Source organism: Acipenser ruthenus, chromosome 17 (assembly GCF_902713425.1).
Source record: "Acipenser ruthenus chromosome 17, fAciRut3.2 maternal haplotype, whole genome shotgun sequence".
Taxonomy (NCBI): domain Eukaryota; kingdom Metazoa; phylum Chordata; class Actinopteri; order Acipenseriformes; family Acipenseridae; genus Acipenser; species Acipenser ruthenus.
The window spans coordinates 15,792,141-15,813,807 of NC_081205.1; the positions used below are offsets into that span (position 1 = coordinate 15,792,141).

Here is a 21,667-nt window from a genome sequence, read left to right on the forward strand (position 1 = left end):
CCCCCTTTTCTTCAAGGAGGGGGATCTCCCCCATGTCTATCGCCAGGTATGCCAGGACCATGACGGCTATCTCCTGGAGGGACCCCGGGTGGTGCTCTCTCTCCCACTCCTCCCACCTCTCCCCATCTCGATACCACAGCGTGCTGAGGGCTGTGGGGAGGTCGTGGAAGAGGTCCGCTTCGGGGTGCACCAACCACTCCCAGATCTCCCGTGATGGTGGTGAAGGCGGTGGTGGTGGGGTGGCTGCCGACGACGGGGTTGGTAGCTGCTGCTTTCTTCGCTGCCTTTGTTTTTTCCCCATTCTGCGCACCGCCAAAAAACCTCCAAAAATCCCAAAATTCAAAAAAAATAAATAAATAAATACTGCTCTGAGCCTCTAGGTGGCGCTATCCCGCTTCTGACACCACGTGTGGCAGGATGACAGAGGTTTGAGGCTCAGAGACAGTGGAAGGGGCAAAATAATGATCTTTATTAAACAAAAATAATCAAATAAACAGGCACAAGGGCCAACAAAAAGGTTCAAAAAAAATACAGAAATGTAGGCTGGGCATTAGCCTTCACTAGTTTCTTTTTCCAAAATTAAACATCACAGCACACCAACAAACAAAACTCACCCAAAAACTCCTCTCCCCAACAAAGGGTTTCAGCTGCCCTTTTATAGTCTGTGGCTGGAGCCCAATTAACTAATAATTAACAATTAAACACTTAAGGCTCCAGCCACATTCTCACATGTATTTTGCAAGGAGGAATTTAACCCCCTCCCTGCCAATCCAAAACAAACCAAGAATCACAAAAACATAATGAAAACAGTAAAACTAACAATAACAACAAACACATATTTATAGGGGCGAGCTGGCACCCCATCACACCCCTGTAAACAACAACACACATTCTCCTGCAACAAAGCAATTGTCCTGGTCGTTACAAAATATTTTTTAATTTGAAAGTAAAAATATATGAAAGCATGACGAAATCTTCACTAATATACAATTGAACAAGAACTGTTGAATATTTATTTTCATTTCATACAGTATTAAATGGCAGTGTTTATATGATAGAGAAAAATAAATAAATAAATATCAAGATAAATAAATAAATACACAAATGTCTATGTATTCATTTATTTCAATATTTATATCAATGTATTTATTTATGATTTACTTTTACCAAATATATAGGCTATCCTTCAGCATAGCTAATTGTATGTTCCTTTTTGTCCAGCGGGGACCACAATGAGCGTTACTCTCATCAACCAGTATAGAGAGAGGAAACTGTACTTCCTTATGCCAATAGGGACCACAATGAGCGTTACGTTCACAGGAAACAAAACATTTTCAGAGCTCAAGATCAAAATCTCAGAATGAGGACAATGAAGATGAATGATGGCTCGAAAAATCTCAAAACTATAACAAAGTCCGGAGAATTCTCAGCTGGCTGACGTCATCTTTCAAAATACTGCCTGTCTCAACTAATCGTGTAGCACTGACAGTTAACACAACACGCTTGCAAACTGAAGGTTGTAAGTTCAAATCCCACGTATATTTATTTATATAAAGCAAGATTTTTTTTGCAGGCAAATGTTCCATTTTAAAACAGAAATAAAACATGTCATATAAATTATATAGACGTCACAATAAGTGTGTTCCCTAGTATATTTCCATGTTGACAAAACAAGTTAATTGTCATTAAACTCGGATGTCCTGTAATATACATATGCGTGGATAAAAGTGTCTGGGGTCTTCAGATTTTTTTATTTTTATTTTTTTTGCCTCCGATGCGTGCGACTAGTCCATTTTAAAATATCAATAAATTGTTTTCTACATTTCACGTAAGAGTGCTGGGAACTACAAATTAAATGTGGAATGGTGCTTTTGGCTGATTTTCTTTTGCTGCGCCAATACCCTGAAAACACATAAACTATCCGTGCTGTATAGATAGTCACTGGCAGTTCTCGTGCTTCGCTTTAACTTGGCGCGAGGAACTATGTTCCTCTCGATCTGGAGCAGACAGACCAAGATTCAGCCAGTTTGAATGAGAACTCTGTTGGCCTCAGTTAGGATTGTTGATAGTCGTTGGCAATGTTCTAACCACAATAGCAGGGTCTGTAATGAGTACAGAATGAGCCCCACCCCTCATCCTGCTTGTAATCCCAGCAGCGGAGGGAAAGGCGACACCGAGTTATCCCAGCAATGTCTAAATGTCATGTGAAGAGCACTAAATCTTAAAGCTCCCATACTGTAAACACTGCATTGGGATGACTTCCATGTAAATCGATCGCCCCTCTTTCTACCCTGGATCAGCCTATGCAATCTATCCCTGGTGTGCTGGAACCTGTTCCAGTGTAATCCCCTTGGATAACTGTCAATGCCTTCTTTTCATCCTCAGGTCTCTTATACCACATTATTATACAGCTCTTGAGCCAATGAGCTTCTAAAAATCCACTGCCTTCCACACTGCAGCCCAGCACTAACCACTGAGCTTCTCAAACCCACTGCCTTCCACACTGCAGCCCTGCAATCTAACTACTGAGCTCCTAAAACCCACTACCTTCCACACTGCAGCCCAGCAATCTAACCAGTGAGCTCCTCAAACCCACTGCCTTCCACACTGTAGCCCTGCAATCTAACCACTGAGTTCCTCAAACCCACTGCCTTCCACACTGCAGCCCAGCAATCTAACACTGAGCTTCTCAAACCCAGCCTTCCACACTGCAGCCCTGCAATCTAACCACTGAGCTTCTCAAACCCACTGCCTTCCACACTGCAGCCCTGCAATCTAACCACTGAGCTTCTCAAACCCAGCCTTCCACACTGCAGCCCTGCAATCTAACCACTGAGCTTCTCAAACCCACTACCTTTCACACTGCAGCCCAGCAGCAAATCAACAACACAAAACAACAGAACAGCAGCAACAGGTTAGGAATCTAGATCTGCACACATATGAAAGCCCGGGCAGGCAGTGCATTCTCTAATTATATTATGTACAAGTACTGTTATACTGCAGGAGTATGACTTTACATGTAAAGTAAGCCCAAGCAGGCATCCAGTGTATTGTACTTTGCATTATTTTTGTCCGTTGTATTCCCTTTCTATTAATGTATATTTCTATATAGATATTTTTCAATTAATATTTAGGTTATACAGTACAGTACTTTTATTTTTGTTTTATTTCATAAGCAGGCTATTTGCTACAGTGTTCAATAATTGTAGTAGTTTTATTTATGCACGAAAAGCATATGCTTTTAGTATAACGCCTCCCCCCACCCCCAATATAACGCTTATGTTCTCTGTCCCCCTTTAAGCTCAAACGAGGGATTACTGTATCTGTCAATAGAAGTGCTGCTTCAATTCCATACATACACAAACCAGGCCCGAAGGGAATGTTTGTGACTGTAAACATGCATTGGGTGGGGGGGGGGGGGGGGGGGGGGGCTGTCTTTCTTACATGCCCCACAATTGCCAAAAACAATTTTCTGCTTCTTTCCACATGAGTGGGCACAGTTTGTATGACTGACTAGAAGCCATTCAGTTCTGTCAAACATATCCCCTTCTCCTCTCCACCCAGCACTGCTCTGTGAATACAAAGCACCCTCCTCGCCTGGGTTCAGGAGCTGCATTCTTGGCCTGGGCCTGCCTGCCAGCCTGGCAACCCCCTTAGCTATTATTGTCAGGCTCGCAAATTAACAAACAATCAACCACCGTGACATGAAAATGCATTCACTCATTAACCCTGCAGCTTCCTTTCACTGCGCCAACAAGAATACCACTACTGTTAGCCAAGAATGGAGTGTTTAGACTAGGGCTCGTTAATATTAAGGAGCAGGGTAATGACAGCGCTGGAGAGCAGAGAATGGAGTGTTTAGACTAGGGCTCATTAATATTAAGGAGCAGGGTAATGATAGTGTTGGAGAGCTGAGAATGGAGTGTTCAGACTAGGGCTCATTAATATTAAGGAGCAGGGTAATGACAGCGCTGGAGAGTTGAGAATGGAGTGTTTAGACTAGGGCTCATTAATATTAAGGTCCAGGGCAACAGTTCTCAAATGTGGCCACTGTGGCCACATGCGGCCATCAGTGGGATTTTGTGCGACCAGAGCAGCACCCCCAGCAACTCCTGTCTTAATGAATCTTTATCCTACTCGGCACTGCTATCCTTCAGCACAGGATTCCTCACACTGCTTCTGTTTATGTTAGCTGCTATTGGCCAGCATTAACATCAGTACAATCACTGCATGTTGACTGTCCGAGCTTTCATTCTGATTAGATTTCATTTTGGCATGCATCACAAATCTCATTTCGCTTTGTGTCACTGCTCATTGGTTGAACAACGAGACAAGACTTTAGTAGTGTGACCTGAAGCAGTGGTGTGGAGTAATATTATTCTTTAGTGTGGAGAAACTACCTGAACATTGCTGCACATGACTCCGAAGGCAAAAATCCACATCTGTGTCCCCACCATAAATTACACAGTTGATAGACATTAGAAATACGTACGGTATCATAACGTGTTTTGCCTTACACCGATTTACCTTCTTGCCAGAATTTGCATGACAGTTTCATAAATGGTACATAAAACATAACATAAAATACAGGATCAACAAAGTGCTGCTTCAGATTTGGCTATACAGGTGCAGGTGTGCATCACGCTTTCCAAACACCGGCCCACCTTGCAAGGTAAATGCCACAAATACTGATCAACGTATTGTTTGGTTGTGATCCTAAAATCAAAATGGTGAGGTTTTTTTTCTTTGTACAACGTCCTTTTCCACATTTATTTTTTAAAGAGTTTATTGAAGTTAAATCTGACAGTTTTCAACTGTGTGTACAGCTTTAAAAAAAGGCATTAGTAAACCTCAGTATGCTATTTATGTCTTTTGATACTGTGTTTATTGTGAAGAAGCTATTATGGCAGGGATTTCAAATAAAATAAAATAAAATAACCTGATGTCTACTTTTGTACTGTTTGTGCCTGAAATAGACAAGAAAAATATATAACTGTAACTACTGTATGACAGGCAAAGTAAGGCCTTTACAACCTAGTATTGTGGAATATTACACTTTTACAGTTTTACATATCATTTTATGATATTGCAGCATTGCAAATTGTTATACTTTTGTTAGGATTGAGCTGGGAATTGTGCAGCATGGGATTAGAACATGAATGTTAATTAGTAATGTACTTTAGCTTCAGTATTGTATTCATTTATATCAATTTATAGCTTGACCTGTTGTCAGAGAAATAATCATTTGAAACAAAACGAACAAAACACCAGATTTTTGTCTCCAGTTTGTTATTAGAAGGGCCTGGGTATTAAGATCCAGTAGAGAGTTGAGAGGGGCTGCAGTGTCTTTTAAAGGAGAAACACTTTGGCTTTAATATAGAAATAAATGAAAAAAATTTGATGCATACATCCATATCTTCTTAATTTTTCACATCATATACTTTGTATTTTTAGGAAAAAATAGCAGTGCGACTCCCAAAAAGATTTGTTTGAGAACCACTGCTCTAGGGGATAATGGCAGGTTCAGTCCTGTTCTAATTAGATCACTTTTTTAGATCAGTTGAAAGATGGACCAAAAGCCTTTTCTGGTTAATGAATGAGAAAAAAATTCAGTTTGGGTATGTTAATACTTGATACAACTTTGTATTGTTTGATTTGTTTTTTTTTACACTTGTTTTTAGCTTTACGTATCATACAGAGACAGCAAGACCGTCCGACACACAGACACACAGAGACACTCACGATTGCGGTGAGTCGGGGCCCGTTCAGCTGGGTGTAGAGGATGGCATCGTTCACCTGGTTCCGGATGCCCAGCAAGGCCAGCTCCAGGTCATGAGCTCCAGCCATGGCGTTGGTCAGCTCCTCCAGGTTGGAGATATAGTCCCACCAGGGCTGGTCCAGCTCCGCCAGGCCGGGCAGGCAGCCCCTCATCACGTTCAGACAGTATCCCACGCAGGGCTTGATGAGCGTCAGCCCCTGGCAGTGAGAGCAGTAATGCATCCTGACCAGGGCTCGGCCGCACTCTCTTGTGAAGGCAGCGTGTTCCGTGGCGTTGATAACCTCCACCCCCATGTTCAGGGCCTTGCTGAGGGTCCTGCCTGCCTTGAACGAGCGTGACAGCTCCTGGACCAAGCTTTTGGGGTGCGAGCCAAAGGGGTTGACATCTTGCCTCGTCATTCGCAAGCACTCTGCGTATTCCTGTCTCATCGTGCCGATACCGGGATTCACCAGTCGGTTGTAGACCAAAGGGAAGAGGTTGTCGTAGAAACGCTGGACCGCCCCCTCCACCGTGTCATCAGAGCCCAGGATGTAGAGGGAGAGGTCAGTGAAGAGCTCTTTGACGGGAGCGGTGGCCTCACGCGCCAGGGCTCTGTAAGCGCTCTCGAAGAGGGAGCTGGTGTGGTTCTGTGCAAAGTGGAGCAGTGACTGGAAGGCATCTGTATGGAGGAGCAGAAACAGAAGTGAGTTATCCACATACAGGTAAAGGACTGTGGGCTAAGAGAAGGGGGTTTTGCCTACATGTGACCGACAAAATGTAATGTAAGCACTTAAGGGCAAATTTGCAGAACTGAAACCTATGTAAGCCCATTTGTGCAATTGTGCTCATTGTAAGGTAATGTTCCTTGTTTTTATCTTTTTTATAAATGGCAACCCCATCTTTCAGCAATCTTTCAATATGTATCACACCTCACAGTGCTACATACTGAACACTGACGTCGTTTAATGGTGGCACTCACAGTAAAATGGATGCAAAGTAGAAAAAATGACCTTAAAAAAGTGTTTTTTCCACCGCCTTGGCACGATGTTGCACAGACTCCACAAGGTGCTGGAAAGTGTGACGAGGGATCCATACAGTCATAAATGTGTAGGACTTGACAACCCTCTTTCCTCTCTCCATCACTAACTGTTTGAGTCTACAGCTGTCTCTTTCCCTGTCCTGTTGCTGACTCTCCTGGACTGTGTCACCCGCTAGACGTGCTACCACTATCACGCTTCTTTCCAATACTCTTAGATCTTTGTTCTTTTCTGGTAGACTGTTTGCAACTGTGCCGCAGGTCACATCACGTGATCAAGTAAATCTGGACAGGTCCTGTCTGGGCCACACAGAGTATATGGCTGCTCCAGATCCCCATTGCTGGACATCTGCATCTCCAGCAGAGAATAATAAGAAACTTAGAAGGCTGTGTGGTCCAGTGGTTAAAAGAAGGGGCTTATAACCAGGAGGTCCCCGGTTCAAATCCCACCTCAGCCACTGACTCATTGTGTGACCCTGAGCAAGTCACTTAACCTCCTTGTGCTCCGTCTTTCGGGTGAGATGTAATTGTAAGTGACTTTGCAGCTGATGCATAGTTCACACACCCTAGTCTCTGTAAGTCGCCTTGGATAAAGGCGTCTGCTAAATAAACTAATAATAATAATCATAATAATATGAGCTAAAACAAAGCATTGGTTATTACATCTCTGAACTGAACAAGGGTTGAATGTCTCTGGGAAAAACTGAATTAAAAGAGTAAATAAATAAGTTCAAAGGCCACAAAATATGTTGAATGTAACCCTCTAGACCACAACAATTCCTGTTTCACCAAAATAAACCGCTTGGACACCTCCCAGATTCTATTGCAGTCTCGCTTCTAACCAGGGCACTGGGTCTAATTTATTACAGCCCAAAACAATTCAGAACCCCCCCCTGCACTGAGCGATATGGGCCTGCTGAACTGGAGTGCTCCTTCATGCTTCATTTTCCAGGAAGACAAGCCTGGGAGAAAGCTTTTAGTCAGGGCTGATTTATTCACAGTTCAGTCCAGCTCAGTTAGGAATAAGGACTGTCTGAGATCAATGAAGCATTCCACTATGAGTTCATCACAGTGCTGTAGACCCAGGACAGACAAAGCCATAAACTTTCAGCTGGTCCTCAGCCCCATCTCCCCCCACATGAACACCAGTGAAAGGGCTGGAGCATGCATGTGTGTTTCTGTGTGAAAGTGTGTACAGGGAGTCTGTTTGTAATTAAAGGCAGACAACACGTTTTTTTTAAAAACCTTACTTATAAGCATGCGTCGTCATTGTGATGTAAATAGGTTTAAGAATTTTCTAGATTTTCTTTTTTCTCAAAAGCTGCTGTCTTACCCAAACACTTCCCTTTACACTGTTTTGCCCAGTTTGACTGGTTTTTCTGCATGTTGATTTTCCAAAATGCTCAAGCAGGTAAAGCTATAGCAGACAAACAGTTTCTTAGAGTTTTACCTAAAAAATGAAGTTAAGTAGGCAAAAGTATCAGCCAATTCCATCTTCAGTGTAGGGATTCATAACTGTATGTCATGGTATTTTTATGTCAGTTAGGTACCATTGTATCTTTGCTGAGAAGACCTGGTGGGCTTTAAGTGTCCTGTTTCTCCAAAACACAGTATTTAAGGTTACATTTGGAACAGCAGATGTAATGGTTTTTTTTTTTAAACCACCAGGAAAACCTCTTAAGTTGGCACAGCCAGCTTGTTTTCAAGAGGGACCCATGCACATGGTTTGTAGTTGTAACAGTCACATGGATTATTCAGGCTGTGTCTAGGGGTCTCCAACCTTTTTTACTGTGAATAGCTACTTCTGATTCCACTCCTCAAAGAACTCCAAGCTAAAAATAAAGAAAAATGTTATTCTTATCTAGATTTCAATGTGAGACTTGACACTGCATGCTGTCTACCAGTCCAGCAAAATCTGGCTTGTAATTAGAAAGTGCAACCCTGATGGACTAATTCAGATGCTCGTCATTGAGGCGGGTTTGAAATTTTGATTTGATAAAGTTCATGTCTGAAAAAGGCAGATTCACATAGAAAAGTGGAACCAAATAAGGACGCCATGTTCATTGCTGCTATGCAGAGATTTATGTACTTGTCCTTGTCCACTAAAGTCCAGAAGTATCTTGCTTTCAACTGAATATCGTTTTGAAGATTAAGAATCTCCATTTCCAGTTCATCACAATCCAGATTAAACAATGACCAATGTCACTTACATCCACATCCATAAAGGGATGCGAAGCAAACATTACACAAGGTTCCAGCTGCTTAAAATCATTAAATTCTTGCCTAAGTCTGGCCAAGAGATCGAAGTATTTTATCGATTTTCCTCCTTATTACGATGATCGATAATAAAACGATCATCGATAATGGCAAAGTTCATTACATTTCTGGAATTTATAAACTAAATGTTGCACCGAACTTCCTATCTTGCCATTTAAATTACAGGATGCAACCAAGATGGCTACTTTAAATACCTGGCACTAAGGTTCAAATTTGCATTGTCTCGAAATTATTAAATTCTCTTCCGTATTGCTATATTATTAATATCGTATTCATATTGAAAAAAATGTCTGACAAAAGTGACTGCAGTTCTGCAGATACAAGTGCTCCTGAGCGAACAATCGCTACACCACCTGGTTTGAAAAGTATATACCGGGTCTTATTTTGGATTTTGGGCGATTGGAGGACAGATTCAAAATAAAAGAAAACTGTTGTTTGTAAATTATGCAAACGCGAACTTCCCTACCATTCAATACAACGAACATGAAAAGCCATTTAGAAAACCACCACCCGCTTCACTACAGCGAAATCCGCAGTAAGGATTCAGAAACGACTGGGCCTTCAGTTCCTAAACAGCCACGCATGGCAGAGTAAACTTCTGTTGCTACATTACCTGGTCAACGAAGTACAGCGATTACCAAAGCTCTTGTGAAATTCAGCTGCAAAGATATGCGATGCATCAACATCATTGAGGGTAATGGTTTCTGGGAATTTTGCAGTGAAATGGAGCCGAGATACCACATTCCGAGGCGCACAACAAAGAAAAAAAACACAGTTAAACTGTATGATACCACTCATGTAAATGTCACAACTGTAAGGACATTGCTTTAACTACAGATGGTTGGACTTCATTAGTTACAGATGCTTACGTTACTATAACAGCACACTACATCACTGATTCATGGGAACTGCAAGATTTTGGTCTGTAAACTAAAGAACTCAAAGGAAGTCACACAGCAGAAAATGTTGGAGTGTATTTCAGAAACTCTGATTTTAATATACGTGAGTCAGTTTGCTGTCACTATTGATAATGCACAACTACATCAATGCAGCAGAAAAACACCTCTGCTTGGTCAATAGCCCGTGTGTGGCTCACACAATTAATCTTGCTGTACGAAAGGGACTGAATATTGGACTGGTTGAAACAATGCTTATCAGGCTCAAACTTTCGGCCGCACATTTCAATAGGTTGCCAGCTGACGAAAGTCTTCTGGGTGATAAGCAAAAGTTGCTCGGCTTGAAAAATGAAAATGTAATCAACATGGGAACACCACACACTAAAAAAAAGGAAACAGTTTAGGGTATACCACCGCCTTGTAAAAGAGCTAATGTGATTATTATTATTGGTCAACATTATTAAAACAAAGAAGTGTCATTTTACAGAAATACGAAACCAGTGTGAAACGCTCCCCGTCGAAATGACTAAAATTAAAGGGGAAATAAAGAGAGACAGACATACCATCGATTTCCAATTGTTCTGCAATTTCTTGACATGTGCGTCCTTTTTATTGTCTTTATAACCACAGACACTGGCATCATAAAGAACGTTATATTTTTCGACTTTAATAATTCAATTCTCATTTATGTAGATTTTTTTTTTATTTCTGTGGTAATCTCTGCGAGAGCGAGACACTGACAGTCTGACAGCCGCTACCTTTGACCTTATTTCTGATTGGTCCATTGCGACGCGAACTGCGCGTAGCAAAATACAAATAAAACCAAATCTATTTCTATATTTGCTCGCTTCGCTTGCGTTGTGCATTACTCCATTTAAATCAATAGTTTTAATTATTGATTCGCAAGCTCGCGTCCGGTGTGCATAGCTCTTAACATGCAAGCCCATGCCCATTGACGCATTTGATTTGGCATTGTTGCAGAGCTGCGCTTACACTCTGACTTTTAGAATGTGTTTGTTAACAAAATTATGTATTTAGCTAAATCTGGACATTTTTTGCGTTAAATATCGGAAAAAATACGCGATTTACAATAATCCAGGAAAAAAATGTTTTACACTTATCGGCACTGTTCACTGCAGTTTCACTGACACACTCCACTTCAAACGGTTCTACAAGTCCTAGAGTAATCGTCAACGGCTCATTTTTTAACAGAACTGACTCTTTAGTCAGTCGCGCCCCCTTAGTGACACTCCTGTGTGCTGTGTATAGGATATCTGTGTGCTGTGTATAGGATATCTGTGTGCTGTGTATTCATGAGTTGCACATACGTCACCAAATCACGTGACTTAAGTGTGGTCGGCCATTTTGGACGTCAAAAAGCTTTGGACGTCTTATTGACAACGTGCGACGATGTAGAACTTTTTTTGAAAACACTTTTTTTTCAAATCATGCAGTCTGAAAAACCATATTTGACATCGGCCAATGAAGTCAGTCATCTCAGAGGTGAACATCGAGATAGATACATCGAGAAAATTCTGCTCACCGGGCTTCAAAAAGATGTGTATTTGCTGCCAGCTGGTCTCTTCTCTGAAGTTGTGACAGTACTACATCCCTGCCCGACTTCACGCCTCACGATATATATCACTGTGTAATAAACAACATCTCCCCGTACACTGGCCAAGATCTCAAGGCATACAAAAGCCTTGTTGCATACCTGTATTTCGTATCAGGATGGGTGACATGTTTGCATCAGTGGCTAATACCAGGGGGACGCGTCCGTTATCTTACGTCTCAATTTCACTTGATAAACTAGCAAAGACAGTGACTTCAGTATATAGCCAAAGGAAACATAAGACCAGAATTACAAGAAGAATTCTGAGGTTTTTGTTGTTGTAGTTTTGTTATGTTTTTAAGTTATACGAATTATAGGGTGACATTGTTGTGTAAGAATCACGTCTTTCTGAGGATGTGCGCGTTATTTAAAATACAAATGAAAATAATATTGCTTACTGATAGAGTTGCCACTTGGCCCCTCAATCCCGGGACACTTGACAGAACATGATTTTAAAAAGACTACTTAACTGAGAGAAAAGAACGTGTTAATTAGCTCCGATACCTTCGATCAAATTAATCATGGTGCTTAATTACCATGCACGGCAAACAATTGCATAATTATAATAATAATGAATACAATATATTACTTTTCATGTATTTCATTATTATTAATTATAATCATAATATTTAATTTATTTATTTGTAGACACTAATACGTAAAAGTCGCTTACTTTCTGTTTGTTGATAATAAATCGCTAAAACGTACAATTACTCTCCCAATCAAACATTGCTCAGCTGTTCGGAGGCAGTATGTTGAACTGATTACATGACTTGTTTGTTGCGCACAGTAATTCAGTAATAGGATTCATTTTAGCAAAGGTGTAGGGCTAATTAACACGTTAATTTATTTCAATTTAGCAGCAAGTTTAAAATCCCGTTCTGTCTCAAAGTATCCCGGGATTGTGGGGCCAGATGACAACCCTACTTACTGAGCAAGTCTGCCTATTTTCCTTGCGTTAAAGTGCTTAAGATTCAGGGCCACCAGACTCAAGTGAAAGCTAAGAAGTGTAGTTTAGCTCGGGCAATTCATTATTTATGTATATTTATTTGCTCCTTACCTTGAATTAACCATTTTGTTATTGATGTGGCTGCACAACGCAACGGCCCCCAGATCACGTTTTAACAAGGTTATTTTCCACATCGACGAGGAAATTATTAAACTATTTAATTAATTTATCTGTGTAAAGCATGTTTTACATTTATAAAACTTGTTTGGGCTCTCCTCTGTACCACATACTACAACGTCTTTTTTCTATTTTAGTTTTTTAAAACACTGGTAAACAGGCTGTCAACATGCCGTCTGGAGGTTTTGACGTCCAAAATGGCCGACAAGCTGCTGGCACGTGACTTGTGACATCAGGTGCAAATCATGAATAGGATATCTGTGTGCTGTGTGTAGGATATACTGTATGTGTGCTGTGTATAGGATATCTGTGTGTATAGGATATCTGTGTGCTGTGTGTATAGGATATCTGTGTGTATAGGATATATGTGTGCAGTGTATAGGATATCTGTGTGTATAGGATATCTGTGTGCTGTGTATAGGATATCTGTGTGTATAGGATATCTGTGTGCTGTGTGTATAGGATATCTGTGTGCTGTGTATAGGATATCTGTGTGTATAGGATATCTGTGTGCAGTGTATAGGATATCTGTGTGTATAGAATATCTGTGTGCTGTGTGTATAGGATATCTGTGTGTATAGGATATCTGTGTGCTGTGTGTATAGGATATCTGTGTGCTGTGTATAGGATATCTGTGTGCTGTGTATAGGATATCTGTGTGCTGTATAGGATATATGTGTGTATAGGATATCTGTGTGCTGTGTGTAGGATATATGTGTGCGGTGTATAGGATATCTGTGTGTATACGATATCTGTGTGCTGTGTATAGGATATATGTGTGTATAGGATATCTGTGTGTATAGGATATCTGTGTGTATAGGATATCTGTGTGCTGTGTGTATAGGATATCTGTGCTGTGTATAGGATATCTGTGTGCTGTGTATAGGATATCTGTGTGCTGTATAGGATATATGTGTGTATAGGATATCTGTGTGCAGTGTATAGGATATCTGTGTGTATAGAATATCTGTGTGCTGTGTGTATAGGATATCTGTGTGTATAGGATATCTGTGTGCTGTGTGTATAGGATATCTGTGTGCTGTGTATAGGATATCTGTGTGCTGTGTATAGGATATCTGTGTGCTGTATAGGATATATGTGTGTATAGGATATCTGTGTGCTGTGTGTAGGATATATGTGTGCGGTGTATAGGATATCTGTGTGTATAGGATATCTGTGTTCTGTGTGTAGGATATATGTGTGCGGTGTATAGGATATCTGTGTGTATAGGATATCTGTGTGCTGTGTATAGGACATCTGTGTGCTGTGTATATGATATCTGTGTGTATATGATATCTGTGTGCTGTGTGTATAGGATATCTGGTGTATAGGATATCTGTGTGTGGTGTATAGGATATCTGTGTGCTGTGTGTATATGATATCTGTGTGCTGTGTGTAGGATATCTGTGTGTATAGGATATCTGTGTGCTGTGTATAGGATATCTGTGTGTATAGGATATCTGTATGTATAGGATATCTGTGTGCTGTGTATAGGATATCTATGTGTATAGGATATCTATGTGTATGGGATATCTGTGTGCGGTGTATAGGATATCTGTGTGTGGTTTATAGGATATCTGTGTGTATAGGATATCTGTGTGCAGTGTATAGGATATCTGTGTGTATAGGATATCTGTGTGCTGTGTATAGGATATCTGTGTGTATAGGATATCTGTGTGCTGTGTATAGGATATCTGTGTGTGTAGGATATCTGTGTGCTGTGTATAGGATATCTATGTGTATAGGATATCTGTGTGCGGTGTATAGGATATCTGTGTGTATAGGATATCTGTGTGCTGTGTATAGGATATCTGTGTGTATAGGATATCTGTGTGCTGTGTATAGGATATCTATGTGTATAGGATATCTATGTGCGGTGTATAGGATATCTGTGTGTATAGGATATCTGTGTGTATAGGATATCTGTGTGCTGTGTATAGGATATCTGTGTGTATAGGATATCTGTGTGTATAGGATATCTGTGTGCGGTGTATAGGATATCTGTGTGTATAGGATATCTGTGTGCTGTGTATAGGATATCTGTGTGTGTAGGATATCTGTGTGCTGTGTATAGGATATCTATGTGTATAGGATATCTGTGTGCGGTGTATAGGATATCTGTGTGTATAGGATATCTGTGTGCGGTTTATAGGATATCTGTGTGTATAGGATATCTGTGTGCGGTGTATAGGATATCTGTGTGTATAGGATATCTGTGTGCAGTGTATACGATATCTGTGTACTGTGTATAGGATATCTGTGTGTATAGGATATCTGTGTGCTGTGTATAGGATATCTGTGTGTATAGGATATCTGTGTGTATAGGATATCTGTGTGCGGTGTATAGGATATCTGTGTGTATAGGATATCTGTGTGCTGTGTATAGGATATCTGTGTGTATAGGATATCTGTGTGCTGTGTATACGATATCTGTGTGCTGTGTATACGATATCTGTGTACTGTGTATAGGATATCTGTGTGTATAGGATATCTGTGTGTATAGGATATCTGTGTGTATAGGATATCTGTGTGCTGTGTATAGGATATATGTGTGTATAGGATATCTGTGTGTATAGGATATCTGTGTGCTATGTATAGGATATCTGTGTGTATAGGATATCTGTGTGTATAGGATATCTGTGTGCTGTGTATAGGATATCTGTGTGCTGTGTGTATAGGATATCTGTGTGTATAGGATATCTGTGTGCTGTGTATAGGATATCTGGGTGTATAGGATATCTGGGTGTATAGGATATCTGTGTGTATAGGATATCTGTGTGCTGTGTATACGATATCTGTGTACTGTGTATAGGATATATGTGTGTATAGGATATCTGTGTATAGGATATCTGTGTGTATAGGATATCTGTGTGTATAGGATATCTGTGTGCTGTGTATACGATATCTGTGTACTGTGTATAGGATATATGTGTGTATAGGATATCTGTGTATAGGATATCTGTGTGCTGTGTATAGGATATCTGTGTGCTGTGTATAGGATATCTGTGTGTATAGGATATCTGTGTGCTGTGTATAGGATATCTGTGTGTATAGGATATCTGTGTGCTGTGTATAGGATATCTGGGTGCATCTGTCTGCTTGAAAATCACTTCCAAGTCAGCAGCATAAAACCAAGTGATAATCCTCCCACAAACCAAAACCTTTAAACTGTCTAAACTACTCAAGTATTTATTATGTAGATTGCTTTAGATAACTTTAGAATTACAATCACAAAAAATATACTTTGTTTAGTATCCACAGAAGGCTTTTGTTATTATTATTATTATTTATTTCTTAGCAGACGCCCTTATCCAGGGCGACTTACAAATGTTACAAGATTGTCACATTATTTTTTACATACAATTACCCATTTATACAGTTGGGTTTTTACTGGAGCAATCTAGGTAAAGTACCTTGCTCAAGGGTACAGCAGCAGTGTCCTCTACCAGGGATTGAACCCACGACCCTCCGGTCAAGAGTCCAGAGACCTAACCACTACTCCACACTGCTTCCCTAGTATTATTTTAATTGAAATCTGAAATTGGAACATTTCAGAATTATAAAGTGTTGCCCACATTGAATTGTTGTTGTTCTGTATTGAAATGTTCCAGAATTCTTATGCAAAAGACCTAATATTCTGTTTACTTATTTGTATTGGAAAGTTCTGGAAAACTGTAGAACTCTGTAAAGTATTACCGGTATTTAATCTAGTCACAATGGAATACATCAAAAGAGGTAGCAACCTATGATAGTATCTCTGTTCTATAGATTTCAAACTCACTTGGCATGTTTTTTTTATTTTACTACACCAGGGATATACAACAAACGTCAAGTGCAGTGCCAGTCCTTTTATGGTAACTAAGAAGGAACCATGCTAATATTTTCAATGCATGCATCATTGGAACTGTACTATGAAATAATCACACATTGCTCAACAAAGTTAACAAACAACTATGTAAGATTTCAGAATGATATTACAGAACAGTTCCAAGCATGGCCACCTGGGTCTCCAACAGTACCTGGAGCATTTGACTGGTCATCCCAGCTGTCTCTGAACAGTTCAGTGTTTCCTTTAAGATTCCCTCATAGCACAATACTATTAATTAACCAATACTATTAATTCCAAGTTGAATGTTTCTACAAACTATAAAAATGTGTTTTAGTTTATTCTTGATACTATCAAATTTTAAAACATAATTATAAAAATAACTCAGAAAGCAGATAACTTGGCAGTTCAGATGTCAGTGTTGTTACCAGCATGTCTTGTGGTGTATTATATATATATATATATATATATATATATATATATATATATATATATATATTATATATATATATATATATATATATATATATATATATATATATATATATATATATATATAATATATATATATTTTGTAGCAAGAAGAACAGACCATCGCTGGACCAAGGAGATACTAGACTGGATCTTTATATTGTGACAATATAAAGGGTTGCAATAGTGAAGTCCAACCCCACCCCCGTCATTCTGCAATTACTTATCAGTCCCAATACTGGACAGTACAGCCCACACAATCTTACAGAGCAGGGATTTAAAGCTTATTTCTATGAAATATGTGATTAGCGACCTTTAACCTCTCCCATCAGTCTTGGCCCCCCAATCGCCAGCTTGATGAGATCCCCCTCCGTGAGTTTCATGCTACCAACTCTCAATTGTTTATCTTGGAATGGTTTGCGGTAGCCAGGCTGCCTCCTTCATTACTGTGAGAGGGATGGAGAGACTGACAGCAGATTCCTTACCACACCTGTTGGCTCTTGTTAACTCAAAACAATAGGAGGACTGTGTCAGAAATGCAGAGGGGTTGAGAGAGAGAGAGAGAGATACAGAACAAACAAAACAAACAAAACAGATAAATTGAGAAAAATATCAAGCTGGAGGAGGTTTGAAGAAAAACTATAAATCTTTTTTGGGGAAAAACAAAAAGGTAGCAGAAACCACTGTGCAGTTTAGCTCACTCGAAGTGCATAGTGGGGGCCTTTCAATAACAGCAGTGTAATACTGTATAGAAATATAATGTATGTATATCTGTACATTTACCACATTAACTCTGACAATAAGTGTATGTCACGCTAATAAAACCATTTAAATTTGAATTTGAGAGGGAGAGAGAGGAAGAGAGGGAAAGAAGTGGTTTTGAGTAGCTCAGTGGTTAGAGAAGTAGGTGGGTTTGAGAAGCTCACGTTACAGTGCTTTTGTGGTGTAATCTTTAAATTTTGAATATTTTTTTTCTTGTTATTAATCACTATCAATCGCCTCACAGACTGCCACGTGTCTTATATTAAAAAAAAACACTGCAGTTCAGCTACAATTTTTGTGGAAAATTGTTGAAACACCATGGTCATTATAATAAGCAGTAATAATATGATAACAGCAGGGTTATTTAATATAAAACGACATTCTTTGTGGTAAAAATGTGGAAATGACATAATAAGTATAGTCCTTGTGGTAAGCATGGTAGCACCATTGTAATTATAGTATAACCACAAAATACTAATGTAAATGTAGTGTAGTTATTAAGTTGCAGACTGGAAGAAATGTATAGCTTTTTTCTAGCCTATATAATACCTATAGTATTACAGAAGTGAGAAGCATGCAGCACTACACTACAATATTACACTACTGCTTATTTGTCAAACTATAGAACACCAGTATGTAATACACAATGCTGCAGTATTAAAAGCATTGCCTCAGTGAAAATGGCATAACAAAATCCCTGTGGTGGAATAAATTGATTCAACCGTGTGATGCAATTCCTGTCTTTAGAATTAGTGGTATCCCTTTTCTTAAAGCGGAATTTAACCATGATCTGATTTTTTGTATTCCTATTGACAAGAGAAGGTTACTTCAAATTCATTTTCATAGTTTTTTTGTCCCTTAATTTTTTCTGGTATTTGCAATCATACAGAGCAGTTTCTATTCAATTGCTCAGATACTGTGTACGTGTGTTACGTGTTAAAGTGCTTTCACCTGAGCTCTAGTTTCCTTCCATAGATATTTTAACACATAACTAGACCTGCCAAAGTGTCTTTATAGAAGTAAGAGCCATGCATTGATCTGCCTTTTGTTTTGTTGGCAATATACTGTACAGCTTTACACTAGATGGGGCTGGCGCTTATTAATATAAAGGGACACTAGTTTATACTCTGTGTTTATGGTTGACAGATAAAACTGAGGAGCAACTCCAGAACTCATCGTCAAATCACCTTAACAGAAATAATACAAAATTCAGTTTCAATAAGTACAACTCAGAATGACCGGAAACATCGTAACAGGTATGGGGACAGTGAAAGGAAACACAGAAACAGGTAAGGGGACAGTGAAAGGAAACACAGAAACAGGTAAGGGGACAGTGAAAGGAAACACAGAAACAGGTAAGGGGACAGTGAAAGGAAACACAGAAACAGATAAGGGGACAGTGAAAGGGTAGATAAGAAGAGGTGAAGATCTCCTTTCATATTGACCTGTTCCAACAGACTATTGTATACAAGAACAGCAGTGTGTAATCCATGCTGGATCTCTTCAAAGCTTTCAGGTAGCCAGTTTGCAATAAAACCATGTTACAGCCAGCTTGGCTTGCCAACTTACAAGTACAATGCCACAGAAAACCTTCAGAAACACTTTTATAGTTGTTTTAGAAATTAATCCCACAGAGCAATCCATGATGTTAATGAGGCTTGCTCCTTTTCAATGTTTATTTTTCAGTAGCTTATACAATACCGTGATAAATCACCTTTTAGAGTACGTATTTGACTATTGTTCTTCATTGGAACACCTTGGAACCTGTTCATTATACAATTATACAACAGGTTTTCCCCATTCTCAGTTCATGAGTTGTTTCTGACTGGCTGAAATGGTGACATGCTGTGATTGAGTGGGGCAGAGATACTGGGTTCCAAATTCAATAACAAGAAAGCAATTGAAAAGGGTCAAGTATGACTGACCCCCATTTTACTTGCTGTGATTTTTCTTAGCCCTTGCCGTACTTGGTTAGCTGCTGGTGAGAAGCAAAGAATACATTGAAAATGATGGAATTAAGTATCAAAGCCACTGCAACCCACTGTATAATTACCATGACACTTCAATAAAGAACCAGAGTCAGCACAGAAATGAATACATTACTCTAAAAGGCAAGTGATTTATTACGATAATTTGTGGCCCCCTGAAAAATGTGTTGAAAAGCAGCAAGTCTTCAATGTGTCAGTGCTCTGTAGTGTGTGCTCAATGTGTCAGTGCTCTGCAGCATGTGCTCAATGTGTCAGTGCTCTGCAGCGTGTGCTCAATGTGTCAGTGCTCTGTAGTGTGTATTCAATGTGTCAGTGCTCTGTAGCGTGTGTTCAATGTGTCAGTGCTCTGCAGCGTGTGCTCAATGTGTCAGTGCTCTGCAGCGTGTGCTCAATGTGTCAGTGCTCTGCAGCGTGTGCTCAATGTGTCAGTGCTCTGCAGCGTGTCTTCAATGTGTCAGTGCTCTGTAGTGTGTGTTCAATGTGTCAGTGCTCTGCAGCATGTGCTCAATGTGTCAGTGCTCTGCAGCGTGTGCTCAATGTGTCAGTGCTCTGTAGTGTATTCAATGTGTCAGTGCTCTGTAGCGTTTGCTCAATGTGTCAGTGCTCTGCAGCGTGTGCTCAATGTGTCAGTGCTCTGCAGCGTGTGCTCAATGTGTCAGTGCTCTGCAGCGTATGCTCAATGTGTCTGCTCTGTAGTGTGTGCTCAATGTGTCAGTGCTCTGTAGTGTGTGTTCAATGTGTCAGTGTGTCAGTGCTCTGTAGTGTGTGTTCAGTGTGTCAGTGCTCTGTAGTGTGTGTTCAATGTGTCAGTGCTCTGCAGCGTGTGTTCAATGTGTCAGTGCTCTGCAGCGTGTGTTCAATGTGTCAGTGCTCTGTAGTGTGTGTTCAATGTGTCAGTGCTCTGCAGCGTGTGTTCAATGTGTCAGTGCTCTGCAGCGTGTGTTCAATGTGTCAGTGCTCTGTAGTGTGTGCTCAATGTGTCAGTGCTCTGCAGCGTGTGTTCAATGTGTCAGTGCTCTGTAGTGTGTTCAATGTGTCAGTGCTCTGCAGCGTGTGTTCAATGTGTCAGTGCTCTGTAGCGTGTGTTCAATGTGTCAGTGCTCTGTAGTGTGTGCTCAATGTGTCTGCTCTGCAGTGTGTGTTCAATGTGTCAGTGCTCTGTAGTGTGCTCAGTGTGTCAGTGCTCTGCAGTGTTTGCTCAATGTGTCTGTGCTCTGTAGTGTGTGTTCAATGTGTCAGTGCTCTAGTGTGTGTTCAATGTGTCAGTGCTCTGCAGCGTGTGCTCAATGTGTCAGTGCTCTGCAGCGTGTGCTCAATGTGTCAGTGCTCTGCAGCGTTTGCTCAATGTGTCAGTGCTCTGCAGCGTGTGCTCAATGTGTCAGTGCTCTGCAGCGTGTGCTCAATGTGTCAGTGCTCTGCAGCGTGTGCTCAATGTGTCAGTGCTCTGCAGCGTGTGCTCAGTGTGTCAGTGCTCTGCACCGTGTGCTCAATGTGTCAGTGCTCTGCAGCGTGTGCTCAATGTGTCAGTGCTCTGCAGCGTGTGCTCAATGTGTCAGTGCTCTGCAGTGTTTGCTCAATGTGTCAGTGCTCTGTAGTGTGTTCAATGTGTCAGTGCTCTGCAGCGTGTGTTCAATGTGTCAGTGCTCTGTAGTGTGTGCTCAATGTGTCAGTGCTCTGCACCGTGTGCTCAATGTGTCAGTGCTCTGCAGCGTGTGCTCAATGTGTCAGTGCTCTGCAGCGTGTGCTCAATGTGTCAGTGCTCTGCAGTGTTTGCTCAATGTGTCAGTGCTCTGTAGTGTGTTCAATGTGTCAGTGCTCTGCAGCGTGTGCTCAGTGTGTCAGTGCTCTGCACCGTGTGCTCAATGTGTCAGTGCTCTGCAGCGTGTGCTCAATGTGTCAGTGCTCTGCAGCGTGT

At 40.5% G+C, this 21,667-nt stretch overlaps 1 protein-coding gene across 2 annotated transcripts in view; it reads right to left on the minus strand.

The window, feature by feature from the left end:
* gpc5b (glypican 5b) overlaps positions 1–21,667 on the minus strand; it is a 395,161-nt gene that overhangs the window by 274,296 nt on the left and 99,198 nt on the right. For both annotated transcript variants that reach the window (XM_058990024.1, XM_034039535.3), the window contains exon 3: positions 5,743–6,437. In XM_058990024.1, the coding sequence (XP_058846007.1) occupies positions 5,743–6,437 (695 nt within the window). The remainder of the gene's footprint in view (positions 1–5,742; positions 6,438–21,667) is intronic.